We start from the raw sequence: 26,090 nt of genomic DNA, 5'->3' as shown, positions 1-26,090 counted from the left end.
ACAGCCCTCAGGTTGTATTTCCACAACCTGCCTTCCCAGAGGCAGGTGAACAAGATGCCATTCAGGACCTAGGTAGTTTAGGTTCAGTCTGAGGAGCCAGTCTTTCCAGCCCAGACCAGGTTTCCATCCAGGCTCCATTGCGTACCAGCTGTGTGACCTTCAACTTCTCACCATGGGGCTTCAGGGCCTGAGAAGACTGGACTCTACACCCAATGCTCAATTCCTGGACATGGTCTTCTAATTCCTACAGGTGGGGCACAGCTTCATTCTATTTTACAGAGGAAGAAACAGATGCAGAGGGAATTGCAGGGCCGGGACTGCGGTGAGGCACCCAGGGCTCAAACTATGAGAAGGCATTCACCTGGAGGGGCTATCTGCACCTGTGCCCACCCGAGAGTGAGTGCCTGTTACATGGTGAGCCCTGGGAACCAGTTTGCCTCCTCCTAGCACTGAGCCGTGGTGAGTGGCTAAGTGGTAGCATTAAGATTTGAATTCAGGTCTTCTGATAAACCCAGTGCTCATTCTGTGACAGTTCATTTGTTCTCTCATTCATTCACTCAGCAAACATGTAGTGAGCCCCTACTATGCACAAAGCATGTGCTAGGCTCAGGAGCACACCAGGCACTTCTGAAGGACAGGGACTTGGTTTTCCTGCCTCAGTTTCTTCGTCTGTAATATGCAGGTTGTTGTAAGGATCTGGTCGACTCGGGCCAAGCCAGCATGCTCACTCTGGAGGCAGAAATGGTCACCAAGAGGGGCCCAGCCCACCCCGGCCTGTCCCCTGCTTCATCCAGAGCTGCCCCAACCTACCTTTCTTGGCCCAGGAGGCTGCCTGGATGCTTATTTGGTTATTAGATAACCAGGCCTGGGCACCATTTCTTTGATCAGATACCCCTGATAACAAGCAGAGGAACCAGACCATTTTATCGCATGATTTTGTGGGGTGATCTTATCATCCCACAGTGTTTTAACAGGGACAAGGATGAAGAGGTAGGCATTTGGAGGGGAGGGGGAAGGAATAGAGGCCCTGCTCTGCAGTACTTTCCTCCTGATTCCTTCTGGACTTTGGTTCTGGGGGAAGAGGTGGTGTGGGAGATAAACATGGAGCAAGAAGGCTGGCTCTCACTCACGGACATCTGACTCAAGGACGCTTCCCTCACACCCAGCAAGATCCCCTGAATCCTCCCAAAACCTCAGCCCCAGCAGCTCTGACCTCCCAGGGAGGGCCCCTGAAGTTAACAGCCCAGAAAAGCCCAGCTACAGAGGCCAAGATGCAGTAATGCCCACAGATGTGACTCACGGCCAATACAGAGCTGGGGCTTCTCCCCAAAACAGCTTTATGATTGCTACCATTTCAAAAGTTCTCAAGCGATTATTTGTTAAGAAAGAGGTCAGGAACCAAGTGTATATCACCCTTCCTTGAGCAAAATGCAAGAGCTGGACAACATAACTTTTTCCTTTTTTTGATTAAAAATAAATTTATGTTTGAAGACAATAAATGAGTTTTAGCTTCGGTTCCTTCTTTTGCTCTTGTTTGATCTCCTTGTGAGTTGAGGAGAGCCTTGTTCAAACACTATTTGTCCATTTTCTTTGCTTTTTTCTATTTGTGGGGTAAAATCTGTGTTACCTCATTGTGGTAACCTGCATTGTGCTTCTGTTTCCTCACCTGGAAAGTGAGGAGCGCTGGACCCGTCAGCCTCCAGTGCCCTTTACAGCTGCCCACATCCTCCCAAGTGTTGCCCCATCGCAAGGGTGAGAACGCAGCAGGCACAGGGCCCACCTGTAACTCTCAGCCTCAACAGTTGGGGTTTAGCTAGGATCTAGAAAAAGCACTTTTTGTGTGTGTGTGCGACAAGGTCTTGCTCTGTCGCCCTGGCTGGAGTGCAGTGGCACAATCATAGGTCACTGCAGCCTCGACCACCCAGGCTCAAGAGATCCTCCCACCTCAGCCTCCCTAGTAGCTGAGACTACAGGCCTGTGCCACTACACCTGGAGAATTTTTGTATTTTTTTGGAGAGATGGTGTTCTGCCGTGTTGCCCAGGCTGGATACAAAAAGTACTTTGGAGTTATGTTTCCCCCATTATTCACACACCTCTTTGAAGAGAAGCTGTTATTTTAAAACAGGCCTTTTCTTTTGGGGTCCTCAGATTCAGAAAGGAGTAGACAACCCAGTGAGACAGGACGTGTTCTGGAGACACAGCACGGTGGTCGGAAGCAGGGACCTGGGGGTTCTGCCACCTTCCAGCTGCCTGGCCTCAGGACAGTGGCCCAAATTCTCTGAACTCAGTTGCCCCAGTTTGTAAAATGGCCTGACCATAATTCCTACTTCTTGTCTATTTGCTCAGATATAAAGTACATGCACACAAAGTACTCAACCCAGCTAGCGCCCGGCCCATGCCACAGTCTCAATAATTATCAGCAAATCCTCTCATTTATAAATAAGCCAATACAACTATTAATGCACAAGCACCATACTTTGTGGGAAAGTTCGTACCTCTAATAGCAGTACAATAAGTTCTGAAAATACTGAATTATGACCCTTCGTAGGACATCAGTGTAACATCCATCCCCCCCGCAAAAAGCCGCTGATGCTTGAACCCCCATCAGCCATCTGGGACTTTGAAACACCCACATCCAGAAAGCCCAGAGACTGAAGTCTCAAATGATTATGGCCAGAATAGCATGTAGTTTTAATTTATTATTATTATTTTTTTTGATATGGAGTTTCACTCTTGTCATCCAGGCTGGAGTACAATGGCACAATCTTGGCTCACTGCAACCTCCACCTCCCAGATTCAAGTGATTCTCCTGCCTCAGCCTCTGGAGTAGCTAGGATTACAGACGCCTGCCACCATGCCCAGCTAATTTTTGTATTTTTAGTAGAGGCGGGGTTTCACCATGTTGGCCAGGCTGGTCTTGAACTGCTGACCTCACGTGATGCACCCGCCTGGCTCTCCCAAAGTGCTGGGATTACAGATGTGTGCCATGGCACCCGGCCTTAGCATGCAGTTTTTAAACTACCCATAATTGTAAATTTTGTACATTGAAAGACAGATAATTGAACAAATAATCACAATTATGCAATTATAAATAATCACCCTGCACAATTCTCCTCTTGCCCACAAAGTTATCCCTTTCATAAGAATTTAACATGTGGCCTGTAGCCATTGTCTGCCAGGGAAAGCTCATACCGATTTCGGTTTCAGAAAGGCCACCTCGCGTCTCATAGAAACCAGAAAAAAAAATGTTATTTTCAGGAAGCAAATTAATCGTTTTCCTCACATTTCCATTTGCATAAGGTTGTGCTGTGGCCTTGCTCTGGACTTTTTCCTATTCCCTGTTGCCTCTGGAGAGGAGGAAAGCTAAGGAAGCTCGTGGGCCCGCGGTCCCTGGGTGGACTGAAGGGCTCTTGTAGCTCCTGGAAGCCTCACCCAAGTTTCTAGTAAGAAATCAAAAGGTGAGGTGGTGTCCCCTGGTCCTCTGTGGGATGATCAGCTCACAAAAGTGGGACATATGAGTCTATCAAATGCTTCAGAGGGGCAGGTGGACTGCTCACTGGTGAGCCCCGGGAAACGGGTCTGACCCAGTTCTCCAAACCTTTCCCCAAGGAGGCCACATCTCTGTCTTCTCTCTTCTCTCTTGTCTGTTCTCTCTTCTCTTCCCTCTCTTTCTCTCTCTCAATCTCTCTCTCTCCCCCCCTCTTCCTGGTTCTCTTTTTACTTCTCTTGATTTCACTCCCTCCTTCCTTTTCCCTCTCTCTTCCCTCCCCTTACTCTCTCTGCCTGTTTCCCCTTTCCCCACTTCCATTTCTCTTTCTGTCTCTTTCTTTCTCTCCCTCTCTCAGGTCTCTCTTCTCTGTCTCTCTTCATCCTCTCTTTTCCCCTCTCTCTCCTCTTACTTTCTTTCCCTTTTTCCTTTTTCTTTCCATCTCTTCCTCTCCGTCTCTGGGTTTATGGCAACGCAAGGAAACCCGCACATCCCCAGCCCGCAGCCTCGCCCCCTCGGTCCCACTTCTGTTACCCGGTGATCCATGCAGGTGGGAACAATCCAGTTAACTTTTCCCATCCGAGTGATTCTCTTTCTCTTCTTCATTCATAAATCCCATAACTCTCCCTGTCCTCCTTTCCAAGGCGCGTGCACTTGACTTCAAGGCTTGCCTGCCATCCAGGGTGCCACCAGAGTCCCAGTGCCTGGGGTGGGGGCCGGAGTGGACCCACTGGGGTCCCCCAGCCTGTCCTTCGCCTCACGGCTGCCTTGCCTCTGAGCTGCCACCCTCAGCTGACTCACTCACATGAGATTTGGGGAGTGGGGGGGGGAAGCAGGAGGAGGAGTTGGGAGGAGGAGGAAAACCAGCCTGGTCGGCTCCACACTTCGCCTGGATGCGTTTGGGTGTGGTGGGGAGGGGTTGAGGGCCTCATTTACAGACAGAGGCCGTGGCTGGCTTCTAAGCGACCGGGTTGGCCACTTTCACTGAGCTTCTGGGTTTGCTGGGATCCAAGTTGACGCGACTTTTCCAGGAGTATCTGGAAGACGTGAATAGAAACTTCAGGGGTCCCAGGGCTTGAGGGACTAAGGGGAACCCCCCGCCCCGCTTGACCTTCCAGGGAACGGCCTGGCTAGGGGTGCGCTTTGACGCAAGGAGCGCATCGCTCTGGCTTGGCCGGGACCAGAGTTTGGGGAAGGCCTCCTTGCCCACTGCGAAGACTTTGGGGAAGGCGACTGCCAGGGGACAGACATCTGGGGGAGTGCTGGGGGTCTGAATGGTGGAAAGAGCTGCACCAGGGGCTGTGCGCCCTGCGCGGGTGTGCGAGCCTCGCCGGGGGCTGTCTCCACCTCTTCTGGAGAGTTGGACCTATGAGTGAGCAGCTCTGCTTACAACTATCAACAGCCGGGGAGGCTGAGCGCGTGTGAGCGCCGAGGGGGGCGCAGGACCCTTGCAACTTCTTCTCAGGACCCCAGCCTGGACGCCGGCGCCCGCTGCCGTCCGAGAGCCCAGCGCCCACGCCTCCCCTTGCGCACCTTGGGGAGTGCCCAGCGGGCTGTCCTGCTAGCCCCGCCGGGATGCTCGCAGCCATGCTCCCCTACGTTTGTGTCCTGGTGCTTTTCGGAGGTAGGTGCCACTCTCCCCCATCCGGCAAACTGGCTGAGGTCGGAAGGGAGGGAGCTCGCCGTCTGATGTCCCCTCAGGGCCCTTGGGGACTACGGCCCTGGGCAGGCACACGCGGCCGCTGTGCTGCGCCCTGCGCGCCCTTCTCCAGTCTCACCTGGCCGGCACCTGCGCGCCTCCAGGAGCTTCCTGGGCCCTGCGAAAGGGAGTCGCGTCACCGCACCATGTGAGCACCCCTGTACGCTCTGCGCCAGTCGGAGCCTGGCTAGGTACCCAGAGCTGCCCTTTGTGCTGGGCCCAGTGGGACCGGGGCCTCCAAGAAGATACAGGAGGATCCCAGACCCACTGAGCCCCCCGTGGTACGGGACAGGCCCGGTCACTCAGACCAAGGATGCTGGGGTTCTTCGTGCTCACGGAATCCTGACCTGTGCAGGGTCGGGGCTTCGTCCTGCAGCAGGACTTGGGGAGAAGCTAGAGAGTGCTCAGTGGCCCCAGGCTCGAGTTGTGCCCAGCGGGCCTGACAAAGGGGACCAAGGGGCTTCAGGAACCCCTGGTAGAGGAGGCAGTGCCTTCTCCAGGACTAAGGGGTTCCTGGTGGCTCTTCGTAGGGGTGGGGAGTAGGGTAGACAAAACTGTACAAAGGCCAGCTGACTGGAATGTGCCATCACAGGGGCCAGTCACCACTGACAAAAATGACAGTAACCACAGTTGAAGTGTGCCCAGCTGGGGGCTCATCCCCAAGCACCCTTACATTATGAAAGGCTAAGAATTCTGGCCCTGGGCTTAGACCACCTGGTTGGGAAGCCCAGATCAACATGGTATCAACCCGTCTGGCCTTGGGTAAGCATAGCCATCTGCTCTCTCAGTCTTGACTTTCTCTCCTGTCAAATGGGCTCACAAAATCCCCTCCTCCGTCTGGGATGGTTGTGAAGATTACGAGAGCACGTGCAGGAAGAGCACTCCACTTGCGGCCTGGCCCTGAGCTCGCGTTCAGGGAATGGCAGCCGAGAACCCCGGGGTAATGAGGGGCTGCGGGGTCCCACGGAGCACAGGCAAGGAGCAAAGTCTAAGTCACCTCGAGGAGCTCTTCAATCACAGTCTTTTCTTCCCAGCCCCCATATTTCTAGGCAAGCTGTTTTGGGAAGAGCTGGCAAGGATGTGAATGAGGGTCGAGGGAGGGTCGAGGGAGGGCGCCTCCGCAGTTTGAAGAGTTGCAGATGCACATGTGGAAAGGGACATTCATCCAGGGGCCGCTTCCCCTGGCAGCCTGGGAGCGAGAGGTCACACAGCTGCCCTTGGCCACAGAGTTGATCACGAGCACGAAAAGAGACCACCTCAGCCCTGCTGCTTCTTTAGAAAGGGCAGGAAAATGTGAACTGGAAACGGTGAAAGGGGGCCAGGCGTGGAAGCGCGCCTCTGCTGGGTGCTGAGATAGGGAGGACAGGATGGGGAAACCGGGTGTCCATCTGCCGTCATCCACCTCTTCCAGGCCGTTGCACCCAGTGGGAATGGGACAGTCTAGAGTGGTAGGACACATGCCCCAGGAGCCTGCAGTCTCAGTCACAGCACAGGACTGTTGTCTTTGGCAGGCCCGAGCTTCCCGTCATGCCAATAAAATCACTGTGAGTGTAGAACCGTGGCTGGTGCCTGGGGAGTCCTGCTGCCCAGCTCCTTGGTGACCTTTCACCACAGCAAGTGAGACAGATTCAACAGCAGAGAAGCCAAGAGTGTCCCGGGGGGCTGACGAGAGAGGGGGGCATCCTGCTCCAGGGTCCACCTGCCCTCAATTCCGACACAGCCGCCAGAAAGGGGGAGGATGCCGTTCAGCCTGCCGCTGCAGCTCCCAGCTCTACCCGGGGCACTCTTTTCCACTGAACGCTTCTTTCAAAAGCTCTTTTCACCGCTGGCTGCATCACCAGGTGATGAGATCTTTTTGCTTTAGTAAAAGGAAACGGGACCCAGTTGATCCTTCAGCTACTTACATAATTTAGGTGCCTGAGCTGGGCAGGCCTGAACTTCATGTCTCCAGGTTCCAGAAACTATATATATAATGGCACACCAGCCACCCCACCAAAGGAATTCAGATTGAGTACACATATGTTAGGGGTTCCTAACCTTACCGCTATTGACATTTGGCACTAGATGATTCTTTGTTGGGGGTGAGGGGCCCGTCCTGTGCATTTTGGGGAGCTTAGCAGCAACCCTGCCCTCTTCCTACAGATGCCAGTAGCACCTCCTCCTAGTTATAACTGAAAAAGTCTCCAGATATGGCCACATGTCTCCAGGGGATAAATTGGCTCCCCAGTTGAGAATCACTGGTATGAACAGATCAAACCCAACGGGTAGCTTTTCAGATGAATCTGTCCAAATCACTGGGTTAGACGGATTTTGTTATTCTTGCTCTGGGCGATCAGGAAATCAAAGGCACAGTGGGGCCCCAAGAAAAACAGCATGGCTTAGGTAGTTTCTAATTTGGACGTTGATTTTTCCCATTTGCTCTCCCTCCCTCTTGTATCTGAACATGGCGGCTGCAGGAGCCCGGCTGCGGTACGGGTAGTCACCCACTGCAGCGAGCCTTCCTTCAAACCCTGTCAGGCCAGATGTGTCCGGTGCCAGTTCTCCAGCTGCCAGCACTGGTTCACGCCACAGCAATTTCTGGCTTTTAAAAATCTCATTACTCAACAATTTGTGCTGCAGGGGGAAAATGAGAAACCATAGCTTCTCCTTTTTTTCTCGCACTTGTATTTTTTTTTTTTTCTAATTTCAGCTCTGCTTTTATCTCTTGCCATATACTTTGCGATGGCAAGTTATCATTTAGAGTCAGATTAACTAGGTCAAAATCACAGGCTATTCCATAATAAATTAGTTGTTGACGTGGAGCTCTGTTTTGAAACCCAGAATAAAAACTAAAGAAAATTACTTAAATACACTCTTCCAAAAATCTAATGTGAATAGAAACGCGTAATCGTATTAGTTATTTAAAACAAACAAAAAAATTATCAGTGGAGACTTCCTCTTGCTGCTTTGCGATGTGCTCCTCAAAGACGAATCACTGTGGCCAGCTGTGTCACTCATCTTCTGACCAAGGCTGTGATCGCAAAATTCAAAACAACCAGCTCGAGGCAAATATAGCAGCTTCCTTGATTTCAAAACCATCTGGATGGCAAAGCAGTTAGAAGCTACAAGTGAAGAAATATTTTTGCAGCGTATTGGAAGTTAACTGTGCTAATGAAAGCTTAAAGCCAAAATGAGCCCCTGATAAAACTTCCAAGATACAGTGGTTCATGCCAAAACCAGCCTGGAAAATGAAGATCAATAGCTCAACGTGAAGGGAAGGAGAAGCCGTTAAAATTGGTTTGAGTTTGAGGGCAGCTAGGCTGAGTTGGGGGACTCTTGAGAAGGAAGTGAATTCTGAAGTTGGCACGGAGGGTGGTTTTGGAATTAGACAGACCTGGGTCCTACCTTGGCTTTGTTACCTTCCTGTTCTGTCACCTGGATCCACGCAGCCTCCCTGAGCATGTGACCCAATCAGTGTGTTGGGAATGGTGATAACTGTGACCTCAGGGAGTGCTGGAAGTGTTCAATGAGATGGTATATGGCCAGGACTTAGCACTGAGAACCTGGTGAACCCTCTGTGCTGTCCCTGCAGGGAGTCAGATACTGCCCGAAAGTCCCCAGACATGGGAAAGAAAGAGCCAGGGCCCCTGCTCTCAGGAAGTTGCCATTTCAGCTTGAGCTTGTACGCATCACTTAGCATCTGTCTCCTTTTGGCAGGTGCTGTATTTTCTTCCCCATGAGAACACCTTGACTATCATAATGATATCAACAGCAATAAAATTAATAATTGTTTGGGTTTAACCCCGACACCATGCAGGGCCAGGCTCCATCCTTCTTGCTGCTGTCTCCTGTCATTCTGCCCCAGCCCTGTAGCCAGTGCTACCATCATCAATTTCCTTATCTGCAGAGTGGGGGTGTTGACAGCGCTCACTGCTGGAGTAGGGTGAGCTTGCTAAGAGGAAGAATTGGGCCGGGCATGGTAGCTCATGCCTTTAATCCCAGCACTTTGGGAGGCCGAGGTGGGCAGATCACCTGAGATCAGGAGTTCAAGACTAGCCTGACCAACATGGTGAAACCCTGTCTCTACTAAAAATAAAAAATTAGGTGGGTGTGGTGGCAGGCACCTGTAATCCCAGCTACTTGGGAGGCTGAGTCAGGATAATTGCTTGAACCCGGGAGGAGGAGGTTGCAGTGAGCCAAGATTGCACCACTGCACTTCAGCCTGGGCAACAGAGCCAGACCAAAAAAAAAAAAAAAAAAGAATTGTCTAGCAGAGAGGCACTGACAGAGTCTCAATTCAGTGGACGTGTATTGTGTGCCTTCCTGTGTACGTGCCACTCACTGGTGTGAGATGCAGAAGACAGAAGGACAAATCAGACAGCTCCCCACCTTCATGGAAAATGGGCAACTCAATCTTAAATGAGCAACTAATTACAAGACTGATGAGCACGTTCCCAAGCAGTTTTAGGGGTGTCGAGCCCAGGCTGGGAGGTTCAAGAAGGCCTCCCTAGAAAGGTGATATGTAACTTAGAACTTGAAAAAAGGGGAGGGGCTAAGTGAATGAGGAGGGGGCAGAACAGACAGAATTCCCAGCAGAAGGACTAGTATGTGCAAAGCTTAGATGCAAAAGAAAAGAGAGTGAGGGACCAAGTGGTGGACAGTGGACAAGGTCAGGGGTTGGCAGGGGGTGGTTCCTGGAGGGTTGTGGGGCCTCAGAAAATAGTTGGACTTTATATCAAGAGCAATGGAGTGTTCACTGAAGGATTTAAAGCAGGGTAAGAATGAGATGCCTCTAGAAGTGAATTCCCCATCACTAGAGGCATCCAAGAACTAGCTGGATGATGTGAGTAGCACTGGCTAGGAGTTGACCTGGATTTGCTTCCAGCCCTGAAAATGTCTAACTGTAAGCCAGCACATATGCTATCAACAGCTGTTTCGGTCCCTCCCTTCTCCCTGCCCCCATTCAGAGCCTGGTAATAATGACAGTGACAGTGATGGGCTGTACTTACTGAGCCTTCTCTGTGTCCACCAGGGCCCAGGCTCGGCTCCTGACTTACAGCAGCGTTTGAGGTGGGTTGTTAGTCCCATCTTACAACACTCCTGGAAGGTGAAGCTTTTCACTCCCATTTGACAGATGAAGAAACTGAGGCCCAGAGAAGTAGGTGACTTGCCCAAGAAGAGCTAGGCAGGGGTATAGCTAAGACTCATTTGCAAACTGGAAACCTTGACAGGCAAAACTAGAGGTAACGTCTGTGCCCATTGATACCATAGTGTTGTCTTCAGTTTCATCATCAGGGAAATGAGAAGAATGTTAGTACCCCTGAGTGAAATCCAATCCAAAGGCCGTGACGTGGCCCACAGCACCCTGCCTGCCCTGGTCCTGCCTGCCTCCTCACTCAACGCCAACTACCTGGGCAGCTCCTGGCTTGGCCTCCACATAGGCAGCATCACTCCCTGCGGGCCTTCACACTCTCTTCCCTCTGCCTGGAACACTCTTCTGGCTCCTTCTTCCACTCAGGTATCTACTCCGATGTTACCTCCTCTGAGAGGCCTTCCTAGAAGGCTAAAATGGATTCATTGACTCCCCTCGCACACACACACAAAAACACACACACACATGCATGCATGCACATGCACACACATGCCCACACAGACACACACGCACACTCACTCACACTCACACATACTCATGTGCGTGCACACAGTCCTTCCCAGTACCCTGCTCTGCCTTTCTGCACGACACCCCTCACTGTCCTTACACCGTGGCCTATCATTACCTGTTTCCCTGTTTAACGTCTGTTCCTCACTACGAAGTAGGCTGCACAAGAAGAAGGCCTGGCCTGTTTTATTGACAGTTCTTTCCCCGGTCCCTAGAATAGTGCCTGGCACATAGTAGGTACTCAGTAATCACTCATATATCCAACATAGTGTAAGCAGCAGCAGACGGGAACCCCAGTCACAGCTGCACTGAAGGGCCCTGCCACCGAGGCCCTCCTCAGCTCCTCTGGGGCCTCCCTAGCCACCTCCCCTCTGCCAGTCCTCTGCTCTGTTGTCTTCATCTCTTCACCTCACCACCAATGCCAACATCTAATTGAGGATGTTAACCACTTCAGGGGGCATTCTGAGATTTAAAATGTTTGCATGCTGTCAAGATGTAAAGTCCATCAGCTGGAGTCTCTCTTGATTTATGGACACTGTCTCAGCCATGTTCACTCTCTCTGCGCTCTCCCCTCCACGTGCTCCTTGATCCCCATGTAACAGTTGTCTCCACACACTTCACAGATAACCTCTATTTCTTCTTAGAGAGGATAGTGGCTGCTGGGCTGGAAGCACCACTGTGAGGCAGTCACTCAGAGCCCACCAGCCTGTCCATCAGCCGCATTCCTTCTCACCACAACCTCCATATGCACGCATACACTGTTTCTTCTGCCTAGAACTCTGTTCCCTGCTGCCAGCCTCCCCTTCGCCTGCAGATTTTAGTGGAAATGCTTAGCAGTGGAATTGCCACGGCAAAGTGTGTTTGCTAAATTCTCCCTCCAGCCTTTTCCCAAATGAGTTGTAGCAGCACCACCCACATGGTGACCTAGGAGACCACTCATTTCTTACATCTTCACTAACCCTTGTTATTACTACTTCTTAAAAATCATGCCAGTGGCAATGCTTGGTGGTTTTTATTTGGATTCCTATAATATTATGAGCAAGGAGAAGCATGTATTTGTGTTTTATAGTCCTCTTGTATTGCTTTTCCAATGAACTGCCTGGTCACATCTTTCTCCCGTCATTATATTAGATGTTCAAACAATTTTTCTTATTGATTTATAAGTGCTCTTTATATACAGAAAAGTAGCTGTCTCTTGTATATGTTGCAATTTTTTTTCAGCTTGCTGTTTGTTCACCCAAGCTTCCTGAAACAGAAGTTGCTGTTTCTCTTCTCTTTCATGTTGACTCCATTGAAACCTGTTTAGGGGTGCATGGGCTACTAGCAAGTGTATATATTCCCCAGAGGGGAGAACAGATGATCAGATATTCCTACCATAAATTACCACTTTGTATGTGTGTGTGGGGGGGGCTGTGTGTGTGTTGGGGGGGTGTGTATGTGGCAGAGGGAGAGGGAAAGAGAGAAGGAGAGGAAAGGAAAGAGTCAGGGAGAGGAAGAAAGACCAACTTACCTCAGAGAAAAAACAGCTAGAGCACTGTGCTAGCACATTACTTCATTTTATTCTCACAACGTCTCTATGCCATGAACACTATTACCCCATTTTCACCCTACTGATAAAGACATACCCGAGACTGGGCAATTTACAAAAGAAAGAGGTTTAATGGGCTTACAGTTCCACATGGCTGGGGAGGCCTCATAATCATGGTGGAAAGCAAGGAGGAGCAAGTCACGTCTTACATGGATGGCAGCAGGCAAAGAGAGAGAACTTGTGCAGGGAAACTCCTGTTTTTAAAACTATCAGATCTTGTGAGACTTACTCACTATCACAGGAACAGCACAGGAAAGACCCGCCCCTGTGATTCAATTACCTCCCACCAGGCTCTTCCCATGACACCTGGGAACTGTGGGAGTTACAAATTCAAGATGAGATTTGAGTGGGGACACAGCCAAACCATATCAGATACCAGGCACTCAAGTCATCCAGCCAGCAAGCCCAGCAACCCAGATTTGTGGGCCACCAAGTTTCATGCCTCAACTGCCAACCTCCAGTGAAAGTTCAGCTCCAATTTCATGCAAATACCTCCCTGCCCTGATGCCTTTGAAAGTACCAGGAATTAAAGCAAAATCTGGACACCAGGAGACACACACAGTCGGAGGCATCTGAGCTGACTGTTTATATAACATGGCTTAATGGGGAAGATTGCAGTAGGAGACCACAGACATGCTAACAAGAACAGTTTTTTAAAACCCCAATTAAATGTTAATCTGAGAGTTGCTGAAGACAGAAGGATCCTAATTGTTCATCTGCAAAGACTGCAGAATGGGCTGGGCTCCAGAATTCAATTGCCCAGGTTCACATTCCAGCTATTCCATTGACTGGCTAACCACTTGATCCCTCCAAGCCTCAGTTTTCTCCTTTGCAAAATGATGTTTAACCCATGGGACTGCTTGAGTAGATAAGACTGTCCGTGTGGGAGGCTCGCTGCAGACCAGACACAGAGCAAGTCCTCAGTAGATGTCACTCATACCATTTATGAAGGTGACAGGACACTGCCCTACAGATTCCAACCTTTGAACCTGCTACATTGCTTCTTCTGGGTGGCTACAAAGCTAACTTCTCCTTCTGGGATATCAGGAGCTTGGCTGGGGAGAAAGAGACAGAAATGGTGTCTGGATGGGTCAGAGGAAGATGGGGATGTAGAGAAGGGTAAAGAGGTGAGAAGCCCAAATTCCTGCTTCCAGAGGTGCAAGGGGACTCAGGTTGCTTTTGCCTGGGGATGTATCCAAATGGCCCACTCTGGTGGCTAGGATGGTACTAGGTGTTTCTGGGAAGTGGGGATTTGGGGAGTTTGTATTTGTTTCCTGGGGCTGTCATAACAAAGTACTATAAACTGGGGGACTTGGAACAACAGACATCCAAAATCAAGGTATCAATGGGGCCATGCTCCCTCTGAAGCCCGTAGGAGGGAATCTTCTTTGCCTCTTCCAGCTTCTGGTGTTTGCCAGCAGTCCTTGGCATTCCCTGGCTTTAAACTCATCACTTCAGTTCCTACCTCCATTGCCAAGTGGACTTCTTCTCCCTGTGTGTCTCTGTCACTGTGTGTCATCTCCTTTTCTAATAAGTACACCAGTCATATTGGATTTAGGGCTCACTCTGCTCCAGTTTGACCTCATTTTAATTAGTTACACCTGCAATGACCTTATTTCCAAATAAGATCACAATCTGAGGTACTAGAGTTAGGACTTCAGCATATATTCTGCAGGGTTGCAATTCTGCCCAAAATGCCTAGTGTTGTATCCAAAGGGCCCACTCTGGTGGGTGGGATGGCACCAGGTGTTTCTAGGAAATGGGAAATTGAGAAGTAATGTGATCATCCAACAGTTGAAAGGTGAGTGGCAGAGGGCCAAACCATATCCAGGGATCCAGAGAGGGAAAGGAGGCCAAGAGGCCAGAATTTAAATACCCAACAATAAGCAATGACTTAAATACATCTTGAGAGAATTATGCATATAAAAAATTATATATCCAAAAAAATTGACTAACATGGGAGGATATTTATGACATAATGTTAGAACACGAAACACAATGAACCAGGCACAGTGGCCCATGCCTGTAATCCCAGCACTTTGGGAGGCCGAAGTGGGAGAATCACTTGAATTCAGAAGTTCAAGATGAGCCTGGGCAACACAGGGAAATCCCGTCTCTGTAAAAAATAATAATGATAATAATTTTTTAAAATTTGAAAAGAAACACAATATAGTATATTTGATTCTAATTATGTTTTCATGGAGGAGGCATCCTTTTTTTTAAATAAAAAAAGAAAACATATTAAATGAGCAGTTATCTCTGGGAGGTGGAATTATGAGAAAATTCTTTCCTTGTCTCTATGTTTTTCTCTGTATTTTCTACAGGATCAGTTCCATCTGAGGCTGGGGGTTCAAGGAAAGGGGCTGGGTTTGCAGTTTCACAGTTTTGTAGCCTCCTGAATTTGCTAGGACTTCAGCAAGAGAGGCTGGTTAGAAATGTAACAGAGGCTGAGGTTGGAGAAGTGAAATCTGACCTGGCTTCAGGGCTTGGTCCTGGTGTCAGAAGTGGGATCACCTACAGAACTGGGGATCCTGGGTAGTCCAGATGCTCTTAGGCAGACTGATGTTTCTGGGAATGGATTTGGGGAACATCGGGGCCCCAAACATCCAGATGTTTAGATAAGGCCCTGTGCCCTCCCTGCTGTGAGGAGAGGTGCTTGCCAAAGGTGCCCTCAGTCTTGTGGATGGGGCTTCAGAACAGGGAACTGGAACCCCACTAGGGTGACTGAGGCTACACTGTAGCTGTGGGTGGATCAATGTCAGCAATACCTAATATCCATTGGGTACTTGCCCTTATGAAACACTGTAGGAGCATTATATTATTTCTTTACAACTGTCTTGTGGTTTAGGTACTGCTATTTATCACCACGTGATACCTGAAGAAATGGACGCCACGGGGCTAGGGTGCTTCTGAAGAAGCAGAAACCTAGGAAGACTACCGCCTGGTGGGCTCGTGGCTGCTCAGGAACCATCCAGAATGTGTGAAAGTCCAGACCCAATAAGCCCAGAACTCACAGCTCCCTGGGGGCCCTGAGGTGCTAACAGTCTGTTCACACGGTTGTCTCAGAGGCAACAAGACCTCTTGCTCATCACAGAAAAGAGCCAGGGAAGGTTGGATCCTTTACCAAAGCCAGGGATATGCATTGAGCTACGTGTTGGTACCATTAACCATGGAGCCGTTGCCCTGAGCAATCTGCTCTCTCCTCTCCCTCATCTCAAGTCCTTCTCTGCTAGAAACAAAACTGCAGTGGACAGGTACCAGTTTTGCCTGCCTGGGCTCCATTCCTCCTTCTTTTGCTACAGCAGAATTTCACTGACTCCAGTCCTAGAGGACTTGTCAGTCAAGGTGCTTCATCTCCACCTGAGGTGTGAGTCTCCAGATAGGCCCATGGGATGCTTGCCCCAGGACTTTGAACCTTAAGTGCAGTGACCAGAAGCTAAGCACATTCTGCCCACTGAGTGTCCTGGAGAAACTGTAGAGTGGTTCCCACCAACTGCACTCCCACAGCATCCCTTGGCTCCATGCCCATCCAAGAAGTCCCTTTCTAGCTTACATGAGTCAAATGTTGCTCCTGTTGCTTACAACCAAAGCAGCTAACCAATATGTCTACAAAGTTTATTTTGAGACCACGCCCTCTGAACAGTTAGCTAAATAATATATGTGCTGTACACCCCTGCTGTTCGCTACCCCTAGAGCTCAATGTGCATTAAAAACAAAATATGAGCTGCCTTTCCCAAGCCTCAATGTTAAATCATATAGAAAGAGGGAGGAAAAGCAATAGCTCATACCCAACCCTACTCTTCTCCAAAAGTATATGTAGATACAGGAGAGCACGACATGGCTGTATTTAGCCTGGAATTACCAATGACCACAGTAAAACAAAATTACTTGTTCTTTGAAATGTACAATTAGAGTTGCTTTAACATGTGTTTTTGGTGGTTGGATGTGGTTTCTAGATAGTTTGAAACTGAAGTCTACTGCTTGGCCCATCAGCTTTAACCAAATTCTGATGGGCTCCAGTTTCCTTAACAGCAACCCACAGACTGAAATTAAGACCAACTTGCCCGTGAGTGAAAGTGCCTGGGCTTTTATGATGATCAGCATTTGGATTTGTTGTTTCTCGCACAGTCTTGCAATACTTTTGCATTTCCGTCTGCCTCTCACAGGAAATCACTTCAAGGTAACCATGAAAATCTCCGAGAAGATCATAACCTACATGACTGAGTGGCTAGCTGCATTTTGCTAGAAACCCCACCCCCAACCTTTCAGGGACTGTAAATGTTGCCTTAGGAAAATTCAGAGACATGTGTTTCTGCCTCTGATGGTGGTTAGGGGCAGCCTGACTTCCGGAAAAGTCGGAATTCCGGTCCCATATAAAGAGTCACGTCCACTGCCACCCAGGACATTCATTATTGTTGCTGACGGGGACCTAGGGAAGAGAGGTTGGGCCCCTGAGTCTCTAGAGCCCTGTAAGACCTTCAACAAGAACATGGAATAATTTGTAATTTGCATATTTATTGCTAAAGAGCTTCTAAGAGTGTTTGAGTTGAGACCAGAGCTGCTGGACTTCATTATTAAGTGGGTGAAACATATTCCCTGTTTACATAGATAATTTGCTTAGAAAGTTCTTTTCTCTTTTTTTAATTCTGCTTAAATACAAAGACAAACTTCTTTCTCTCTCTACTTCCAATTCTAATTTAGGAGAGCTTAAATGAGTGAGCATGTCTTTACTGTTTCTAGATAACGTCCTATAACTTCAGTGGTGAGAATGTCTCTTCATTCAAGTATTCAGTTCTTCAACAAGCATTCAGTGGGTGCCGACTATGTGCCTTGCACTGTTCTACACACCAGGGATGTAACAGGGAACAAAATGAGCCTGGTGTAGACCTCATGGGACTTGCAATCTAGTTGGTGGGATGGGGCAGAGGTAGGACATACAGATTAGAAAACAAACACATGAAAGGCCAGGCACAGTGGCTCATGCCTGTAATCCCAGCACTTTGGGAGGCCAAGATGGGTGGATCACTTGAGGTCAGGAGTTTAAGACCAGCCTGGCCAACATGGTGAAACCCCATCTCTACAAAAAATACAAAAATTAGCCTGGCATGGCGGTGGGTGCCTGTAATCCTAGCTACTTGGGAGGCTGAGGCAGGGTAACCACTTGAACCCTGGAGGCAGAGGTTCCAGTGAGCCAAGATCGCACCACTGCACTCCAGCCTGGGTGACAGAGTGAGACTCTGACTCAAAACAAAACAAAACAAAAAACACAAGACAATGGCAGATGGTGATAAGCACTGTGAGAGGAGAGGAGAAAGGGAGTGGGGAGAGTGACCAGGGAGGTGGGCTATTAGATGAGGCATATCTGGAAGGCTTCTCCAAGTAGACAGCATTGCAGCCCAGTCCTAAGAGATGAAAAGGAGCCAGCGCTAGAAGATCCAGGATGAGAAGAACCTACTGAAGGAAAGTTAGGATGGCTGCTAGACAGTAACGGGACAAGAGGACGGGATAAGCAGGCCACGAAGAGGGTCACAGCCAAGCTTAAGGGCTTTGGAAAGCCAGAGGCAGGTTTTGGGGTTCAAAAAGGCTTTCTGGTTGCTGAGTGGAAATGCATCTGTGGGAGGTGGTGACAGTGGCTTGGTTATATCTATAGGGTTAGAGAGAGGTGGGACCCTTCCCCTGTGTGTGTGGAGGTGGAACTGTCAGGACTTGGAGATGAACTGGATGGGGGGCCTGTATTTGCTTTCTGTGGCTGCCATAACAAAGAACACAGACTGTCTACCATCACACAAATCAGAAATTCTTTCTTGCCCAGCTCTGGAGGCTGGAAGTCAGAGATCAAGGTGTCTGCAGGGTTGGTTTCTGCAGAGCCCACCCTCCCTGGCTTGTAGGTGGCCGTCTTCGAGCTGTGCCCTCTACAGCCATTCTTCTGTGGGTACATATCAATGGTATCTCTCTGTGTCCAAATTTCCTCTTCTTAGAGCGACACCAGTCAGACTGGATTAGAGCCCACTCTAATGGCCTCATTTTGACTTAATCACCTCCTTAAAAGCCCTGTCTCCAAATACAGTCATGCCCTGAGGTACAGGGGGTTACGGCTTTAACATATGAATTTGGGGAGAATACAGTTCAGCCACTAACAGAGGCTCTAACAAACAAGAAGAGAAATATATTTAAAGGTAGACACTGTAGACTATCTAGTCCATCACAATCACTCAAGGGAATGACTTGTCCAAACTTCAGGACTGAAGTTACCCCTGGGGATGGGACAGGAGGTTTCAATAAGACTGGGAGTATTCCAGATCTTAGCCTCAAGGGGGGATTCCCAGGGGTTCATCTTTAAAGTGAGTATGTCCATATCACACTGTGGGGTACCTGGCAGAGTGCTAACCCTCAGGGAGGCCGAGTAGTGGTGGCCAGGATTGATGGCTTCACCCAAAGCTGCAGTGTAGCTGGAGGAGTGGGAGGGTTGGGGGAAGCGGACAGCTTGGAGAGCCCACAAAAGGCAAAACTCCCTGGACTGGGCAACTGGCTAGTGGGGAGCGAAGGGTTTGCCTGGTGGACAGTGGCTTTCTTAGACAGGATGAAGGTCCGGGGCAGTCAAAGGTGTGGCCTGGAGGAAGGATGGGATGTCCTCAGGGCGTGGGTGGCTGTGGCGGGGTGTGAGCCAAAAGGAAAGCCATTGGGTGGACAGGGAGAGACAAGGGGACTTGGTTTCCCCTCCTGTAAAGCAGGGGCATGACACTTCCCTATCTCAAAACACTAAAACACTGCCAAAAGGATTAAATGAAAGAATATAGCAAGTAGCTCGTGAAGCTTCATTCTCAAGCATTTCCAAGGACCTGCTATGGACCAGGTGCAGGGCTAGGGCTGGGGATGGAGAGGTGAACACAAACAGAGCCATCAGGGTGCCCTTGGCTCAGAGCGGGCTGGATGTGACCCCCGGGATCCCACTGGTAAGGTTCCTGCTTGGGGTGGGAGGGTAGCAAATGCCAGGAGCCCCAGCATGCCCCTCATTAGATGCTGGCTGAATCCATTGTAACGTGTCTACAGATGGGAACACCTTACAGCCAGAAATAGAACATAGTAGAAAGATGACTTTGTGTCAATGGGAAACTGTCTTTACAAATTAAGTGAAAAAATCAAAACAGAGTGCTTTAAATTCACATACGCATTTTCCCCCAGAAAAAAATGCTGAAAAATCTGATAATAATTTTTGATTTGGGAGGGAGGGACTAGGATAGAAGGAGAGAGAAGCTTCACCTTATGCTGTTCACTGTAGAGCACTTTGGAATTTGTTTTTGTTTTTCTAGGCTCCAGCTCTATTTAAAAACTAAAATATTTGTGTGTGTGTTTTTTAAAAAAGCCAATCTTGGTGTGAGATGGAAGTGCCTGGTCTGTAGTAGGCACACATACAAAATATCTGTTGAAAGAGTAAATGAATAAAGGGAGGCCAGGGAGGGTGAGAGACAGTGGAGCAGGTTTGCATACTTACGAGAGAAAAAAAGAGGTTGAAGACTCAAGAGAGACAGAGAGGGAGATGGGGCTAGGGAGGGAAGCTGGAGAGAGGAGAGACAGGGATGAGTGGGGTGTTTGGCACAGGGGTGCCCTCCTGCTGAGGATGCAGTTCCATTGTCCTAGGGGCAGAAGTAGGGTGTGAGGGGGCATCACCCACAGAGCAGAAGCAGGTAGGGGCCGGGAGCCCCTTCTTATGAGTATGCTTGGGAAGGGCACTGAGGTGGAAGGAGGGAGGAAGGAGCCACAGCTTGTCCAAGGGCAGTTCTGGTGCCCAATCCAACAGCTCTTGAGGGCAAGGAAGTGGGATGAGGTGATTAATATTTTCGAGACCAAATTGCAGCAGTAAGGCTGGAATGAGAAGAGAGTGAGAAACTGGAGGCTGAGGGTTATTGCAGGAGAAAATTCCTCCTAGACAGGTATCACCATAGGTGTGGTCAACTGAGGGGAGGTATGGGGATGCTGCAGGCTGCCCCCAGGTTCCATTCTCCTCCTCTCTCACTGTGGTGGAAGCCCTGTCTTAGCTGGGCATGTGGCCGTGGAGAGGTGGTAGAAGGTTTCCCCACCTCCCTTGCAGCTAAGTGTGGCCAGCAATGTGGCCACCGGAAGGACACAGCCCCTGCTTTCCTTCCCCTGGTAGAAATATAGACCTGCTGTGAGCTCAGTTGGACCATGCTGATGAAGGTCACACCTAAGGATGGGGCAGAGCCACACACCAGAAGGAGCCTGGGCAGAGCCATCACACTGGCCCCAACTCTCCCTCCCACAGATGAAAAGTCAACTTCCACCTCATTGCAGTGGCTGTTACTGTGGGTCTGCATCAGAGCAGCCAAAATTGTGTCCTCATTATTGGAATGAAATGAGAAGTTAAAGGGTTCTGCACCAAAGGTGGGGACCAGCCACCCACAGACACATGATGGAGATGAGACTCCAAGAAGGGAGGAAGAGATGTGAGGCATGTACCCAAGGCCTCAGGGGGCCAAAAGCAGTGCCAGGGGCTGCAGATGATGCCTGCCCAGAGGGCAAGCATGGGGGTATGTCTCCAATGACAGAGGAGCTTTTGGACAGAGGAGGAGGAGGCATGTTCTAGACACAGCTCTAGCTCAGCACTTGCAACCAGGGAGGCTGACTGCAGGTGAAGACCAAGGTTATCAAGCTGGGAGCTGTGGCTTCAGCTGGTCTCGAGGTCCAAACAGAACTCAGGTGGCCAGGCCAGATAGACTGTCCTGGACCTCCTCCTTCTGCCCTGCTGGGCCCTCAACACCCTCTTCCCGCCCAAGTGTGTCCCTATCAGCTTCCCCCCAGGCCAGCAGCCCCTGGCCTTTCTTCCTGTACAAGGGCCAATTCAGGAAAACCAACGATATTAACAGAATCCTTTTTCTTCTTTCTTTCTTCAAGAAATTATATCCTTGTTAATCAGGAAATGCAATATCTGAAACTGCATTTAAGCTCCTTTAATAGGTTCTCAATTACCGAAGGGGTTCATTTTGGAGGCTAAAATTTCAGCAACGCCACAACCAGCCTACCCCACGGCTCAGATTAGAATGTTGCCCTTCCGAACAAATTTCACTCTTGAGCAAGATGCTTTTGAAGCTAGCTTACATTGTCTTTGCTTGGCTGACTTTGTACGCTATTGAATTGGAAAATGTGGTTTGTATTATAAGGCCTCTTAATAATGTATTTTTTTGAAACAAGGGACTTTTCCATTGCAAATGAGACAGAGAACGCCATAGTTAGTACAAAAACGCCTCAGTCTGTTTTGAAACATAATTTTCATTAGCCAGGTTTTTCACCATAACAGGGATTTAAATTTTATTTTAAAAACAGCCTGCCACTGCCCCCCCCCCTCAGGACATATATTTATGCATATGCCTCCACAGGAAAAGATCTAGAGAGATGCACAAACCGATAATATCGTTGCTGCCGAGAAGGGAGAGAAATGATTGAGGTGTGTGTACAGGGAATTCTGCTTCTCTGCATGAGACTTCTCTTTTAATATGAGAATCTATTAATAGAGGCTGCACAAGGTCCCTTCTCTCACCAGCTGTGTAATCTTCAGTAAGTGCTGCTGGTTGAATTGTGTCCCCCACCCAAATCCATATGTTGAAGTCCTGACCCCCAGGGCCTCAGCATGTGTGACCTCATTTGGAGATAGGGTCTTTGCAGAGGTCATCAAGTTAAAATGAGGTCATTCAGGTGGGCCCTCATCCAGCATGACCTCACAGAAAGGGGACATTTGGACATTTTGACCTGTGTCAAAGGAAGACGATGTGAAGAGATGCAGGGAGAAGGTGGCCATCTACAAGCCACAAGAAAGACCTGGAATAATCCCGGCCCAGCCTCAGAAGGAACCAACCCAGCCTGCACCTTGAGCCCAGACTCATGGCCTCCAGCAGGATGAGAACATAAATTCCTCTTGCTTTAGCACCCCATCTGTGGACATGGTGCAAGCTTGTAGCACCCCAAGGGTTTCTGGTGTCTCAGGACAAAGACCAAACCGCCCCACTCACCTGAGCCTCAGGGCCAGCTCTGGCCCCTGCACCCTCCCGGCCTGTCTGCCCCATGCTGACCCCCGACATTAGCTCTGTGTCTTCCTCGGCCATGTGGAGCCCACTCACACTGCCGTGTGGGGTTCAGCCTGGGCTTCAACCTCTGGAGGATGTAGCTGAGGTCCCTGCCCCGGGGCATGGTGGGGGTTGAAGAGCAAGTGTGTGCTGGGGCTCAGGGAGGCATCTCAGCCTAGAAGGTCAGGCCCGTTCAGACTCAGGCCATGCCACTCTGGCCCCCAGCCCTGCAGCATTTGATAAGGCTTCTATCTGGCCCCAAGGGCTGGCTTCCTGGGCACACCACTTATGCAGTCAGGCACACGCTCCCACACTCAGAAGGGCCCCACACTGGCCTTAACGCTCTGTCGTCATCGTCTTGAAATTCTTAATACTTTTTGAACAAGGGGCCATGCATTTTCAATTTGCACTGGCCGTCAAACTGGGCCACTGGTCCCGGTGCTCCATATTTGTTGTGTGACTCTGGCAGGTACGGCACTAGGGTTGGCAGATGACAAGTCGAGGGAGACAGAGGCGTCCTCAGTCCTCCCAAGCTCCCAGTCGGCTGAAGGAGGCATGTGAGCACGAAGCATCCCGATCTGCGCCAGTTGGAGCCAGTGTCCAGCAGGCCATGGCCAGAAAGGACCCCACTATTGCTTCTGGAGGAGCACAGGGGGCAGCAGGCTCCAGGGGACACCAGAGGGCCCACCTTGAGACAAGGTCATGGGGGTGTTCTCACCGAAGAGCAGACGCTTGAGCTGAAGGAGGAGAATGAGCCAGAAGGCCCAAAAAGAGCATTCCTGGCAGACAGACCGGCAAGTGCACAGGCCCCAGGGTGGGTACAAGTGGGGCATGGCCAAGGGACTGCCAAGCGCTCAGTGGGTGCAGAATGCCAGGAGATCATGAGACAGGAATCACAGGCAAAGTACAGGGCTTATAGAACTTCGGAATGGAAGGGGCTTTCAACAGGACTCACTTGATCAAATGTGCATTTTTATTCAATATTTGAGGACTACAAATATATGTATACTTTGAAACACAGTTGACAGCCGGGCACAGTGGCTCACACCTATAATCCCAACACTTTGGGAGGCCGAGGCAGGAGGATCACTGAGCCCAGGAGTTTGAGACCAGATTGGGCAACATAGCCAGACCCCATCTCTACCAAAAAAAAATTTTTTTAATTAGCTGAGTGTGGTAGTGGTGCACACCTGTAGTCCCAGGTACTCAGGAGGCTGAGGCCAGAGGATCGCTTGAGCCCAGGAGTTTGAGGCTGCAGTGAGCCAATCCCATTGCACTCCAGCTTATGTGACAGAATGAAACCCTGACTCAAAAAAAAAAAAAAAAAAAGGAAAGAAAAGAAAGAAGAGAAGAGAAAAGAGAAAAGAAAGAAAAGAAAAGAAACAAAAAGAAAGGAAAAGAATAGCTCTCTCTGGGCTTGGACCTAGTTCGCGGCCACATGGCCAAACTTACCAAGAAAGTCAGGATCGTCGGTAAATACGGGACCCACTGTGGGGCCTCCCTCTGGAAAATGGTGAAGAAAATTGAAATCAGCCAGCACGCCAAGTACACTTGCTCTTTCTGTGGCAAAACCAAGAAGAAGAGACGAGCTGTGGGGATCTGGCACTGTGGTTCCTGCATGAAGACAGTGGCCGGCGGTGCCTGGACATACAATACCACTTCCGCTGTCACGGTAAAGTCCGCCATCAGAAGACTGAAGGAGTTGAAAGACCAGTAGACGCTCCTCTACTCTTTAAGACATCACTGGCCTATAATAAATGGGTTAATTTATGTAAAAAAAAAAAAAAAAGAAAAAAGAAAGAAAGAGAAAAAAGAATAAAGAAACACAGCTGACCCTTAAATCACGTGAGTTTCACCTGCCCGGATCACTTATCCCCAGATTTTCTTCTACCTCTGCTGCCCCTGAGACAGCAAGACCAGCCCCTCCTCTTCCTCCTCCTCAGCCTACTCAACATGAAGATGATGAGGATGAAGACCTTTATGAGGAGCCATTTCCACCTAATGAATACTAAATATGTTTTCCTTATGATTTTGTCAATAACATTTTCTTTTCTCTAGTTCACTTTATTGTAAGAATACAGTATATAATACATATTATATATGAAATATGTGTGAATTGACTATATTATCAGTAAGGCTTCCAGTTAACTGTAGACTATAAATAGTTAGGTTTTGGGGGAGTTGAAAGTTACTGGTGGATTTTCAGCTGTGTGGGGCATTGGTGCCCCTAACTCTGGTGTTGTATTGTTAAAGGTCAACTGTGAACATAATGTGGATACCCGTGAGCCCAGCCCTCATCCCAGAAACCACAATGTTGCCCACGTCTTTGTCCACTCACCTGTTCTCCATTTCTGAATTTTGTGCTTATCCTTTCCTTATTTTTTTTCAGGGTACAGGTGCCCCCGAACAGGGTATTTTTTTAGCTGTGCTTGTTCCTGAGGTTGATGAAAGTCATAGCTCACTGTACGTATTCTTTTGCGTTTGCTTCTGGCACTCGATATTATGTTTCTAAGGTGTGAGCACACTATTAGGTGTGGCTGTAGCTCCTCCATTTTCACTTCTGGATAATATTCCAACGTGTGAGGAAGCTGCAAGTTATTTTTCTCTTCTATCTACGATCATCTTGTTTGTCTCTAGCTTTTGGCTTTTACAAATAAGGCTCTTAGGAACCTTCTTGGACTTGTTGCTGGGTGTACATATGACAAAATCATAGTCATGATCTCTTAATGCCTCATGACTCACATTAGTGGGGCCCAACCAGTGTGCTTTCTTAATGAAAGAAAAGAGAATACTTGGGAGTGGATGTCTCATAGTAAGAGCCAATATTGTTTCCTGAAACTTCTGTTTCCATTATGTGCGTGTTTATGTGCCTGTGTGCACGCACTGTGAGTGCATATATATGTGTGTGCATGCTTGCATTGTGTGTGAGTGCATGTGTGTGTGCGTGCTTGCACTGTGTGTGAGTGCATGTGTGTGTGCGTGCTTGCATTGTGTGTGAGTCCATGTGTACGTGTGTGTGCATGCTTGCATTGTGTGTGAGTCCATGTATACGTGTATGTGCATGCTTGCATTGTGTGTGTGCACTGTGCATGTGTGCATGCTTGCATTGTGTGTATGCACTGTGCATGTGTGCATGCTTGCATTGTGTGTGTGTGCACTGCATGTATGCATGCTTGCATTGTGTGTGAGGCATGTGTATGTGTGCATGCTTGCATTGTGTGTGAGTTCATGTGTGTGCATGTGTGCATGTTTGCATTATGTGTGAGTGCATGTCTCACACATTGTGCATGTTTGCATTGTGTATGTGTGTGTCAGTGCATGTGTGTGCAGAGGCGTATATATCAGATGGTGATGTAAGATGTATTTCTGATTGTGATTCACAGAAAATGTTTGTAAACCACTGATCTCATGCTGTAAATGCCTATAAAGTTAACTTAGAAAAGTTATTTTACAGCCGGGCCCGGTGGTTCAAGCCTGTAATCCCAGCACTTTGGGAGGCTGAGACGGGTAGATCATGAGGTCAGGAGATCCAGACCATTCTGGCTAACACGGTGAAAGCCCGTCTCTACTAAAAAATACAAAAAACTAGCTGGGCGAGGTGG

General features: G+C 49.1%; 2 protein-coding genes and 1 long non-coding RNA gene across 4 annotated transcripts in view; 2 read left to right on the top strand and 1 right to left on the bottom strand.

Moving 5' to 3' along the window:
* Nucleotides 1-4,259, bottom strand: part of LOC105548334 — a 10,044-nt gene extending 5,785 nt beyond the window's left edge. The window contains exon 1 of the long non-coding RNA XR_001007373.1: nucleotides 4,022-4,259. This is a non-coding gene — a long non-coding RNA (uncharacterized LOC105548334). The remainder of the gene's footprint in view (nucleotides 1-4,021) is intronic.
* Nucleotides 4,260-4,337: 78 nt separating this feature from the next.
* The window catches only part of APCDD1L (adenomatosis polyposis coli down-regulated 1-like), a 62,312-nt gene continuing 40,559 nt past the window's right edge, over nucleotides 4,338-26,090 (top strand). The window contains exons 1-2 of one of the 2 annotated variants that reach the window (XM_011992297.1): nucleotides 4,338-5,111; nucleotides 5,779-5,948. In XM_011992297.1, coding sequence (XP_011847687.1) covers nucleotides 5,924-5,948 — 25 coding nt within the window. In that variant the 5' untranslated portion in view covers nucleotides 4,338-5,111; nucleotides 5,779-5,923. The remainder of the gene's footprint in view (nucleotides 5,112-5,778; nucleotides 5,949-26,090) is intronic. The other variant, XM_011992296.1, reaches the window with a different exon arrangement.
* LOC105548332 (putative 60S ribosomal protein L37a) lies at nucleotides 23,892-24,277 on the top strand. Its single transcript, XM_011992295.1, has one exon. The coding sequence runs from the start codon at nucleotides 23,927-23,929 to the stop codon at nucleotides 24,203-24,205; it is 279 nt and encodes a 92-aa protein (XP_011847685.1). The 5' UTR covers nucleotides 23,892-23,926; the 3' UTR covers nucleotides 24,206-24,277.

This window comes from Mandrillus leucophaeus, unplaced genomic scaffold, assembly GCF_000951045.1.
Source record: "Mandrillus leucophaeus isolate KB7577 unplaced genomic scaffold, Mleu.le_1.0 Scaffold41, whole genome shotgun sequence".
Lineage (NCBI taxonomy): Eukaryota > Metazoa > Chordata > Mammalia > Primates > Cercopithecidae > Mandrillus > Mandrillus leucophaeus.
The sequence above is the reverse complement of the archived record's forward strand: the minus strand, read 5'-3'. Positions and strand labels throughout refer to the sequence as shown.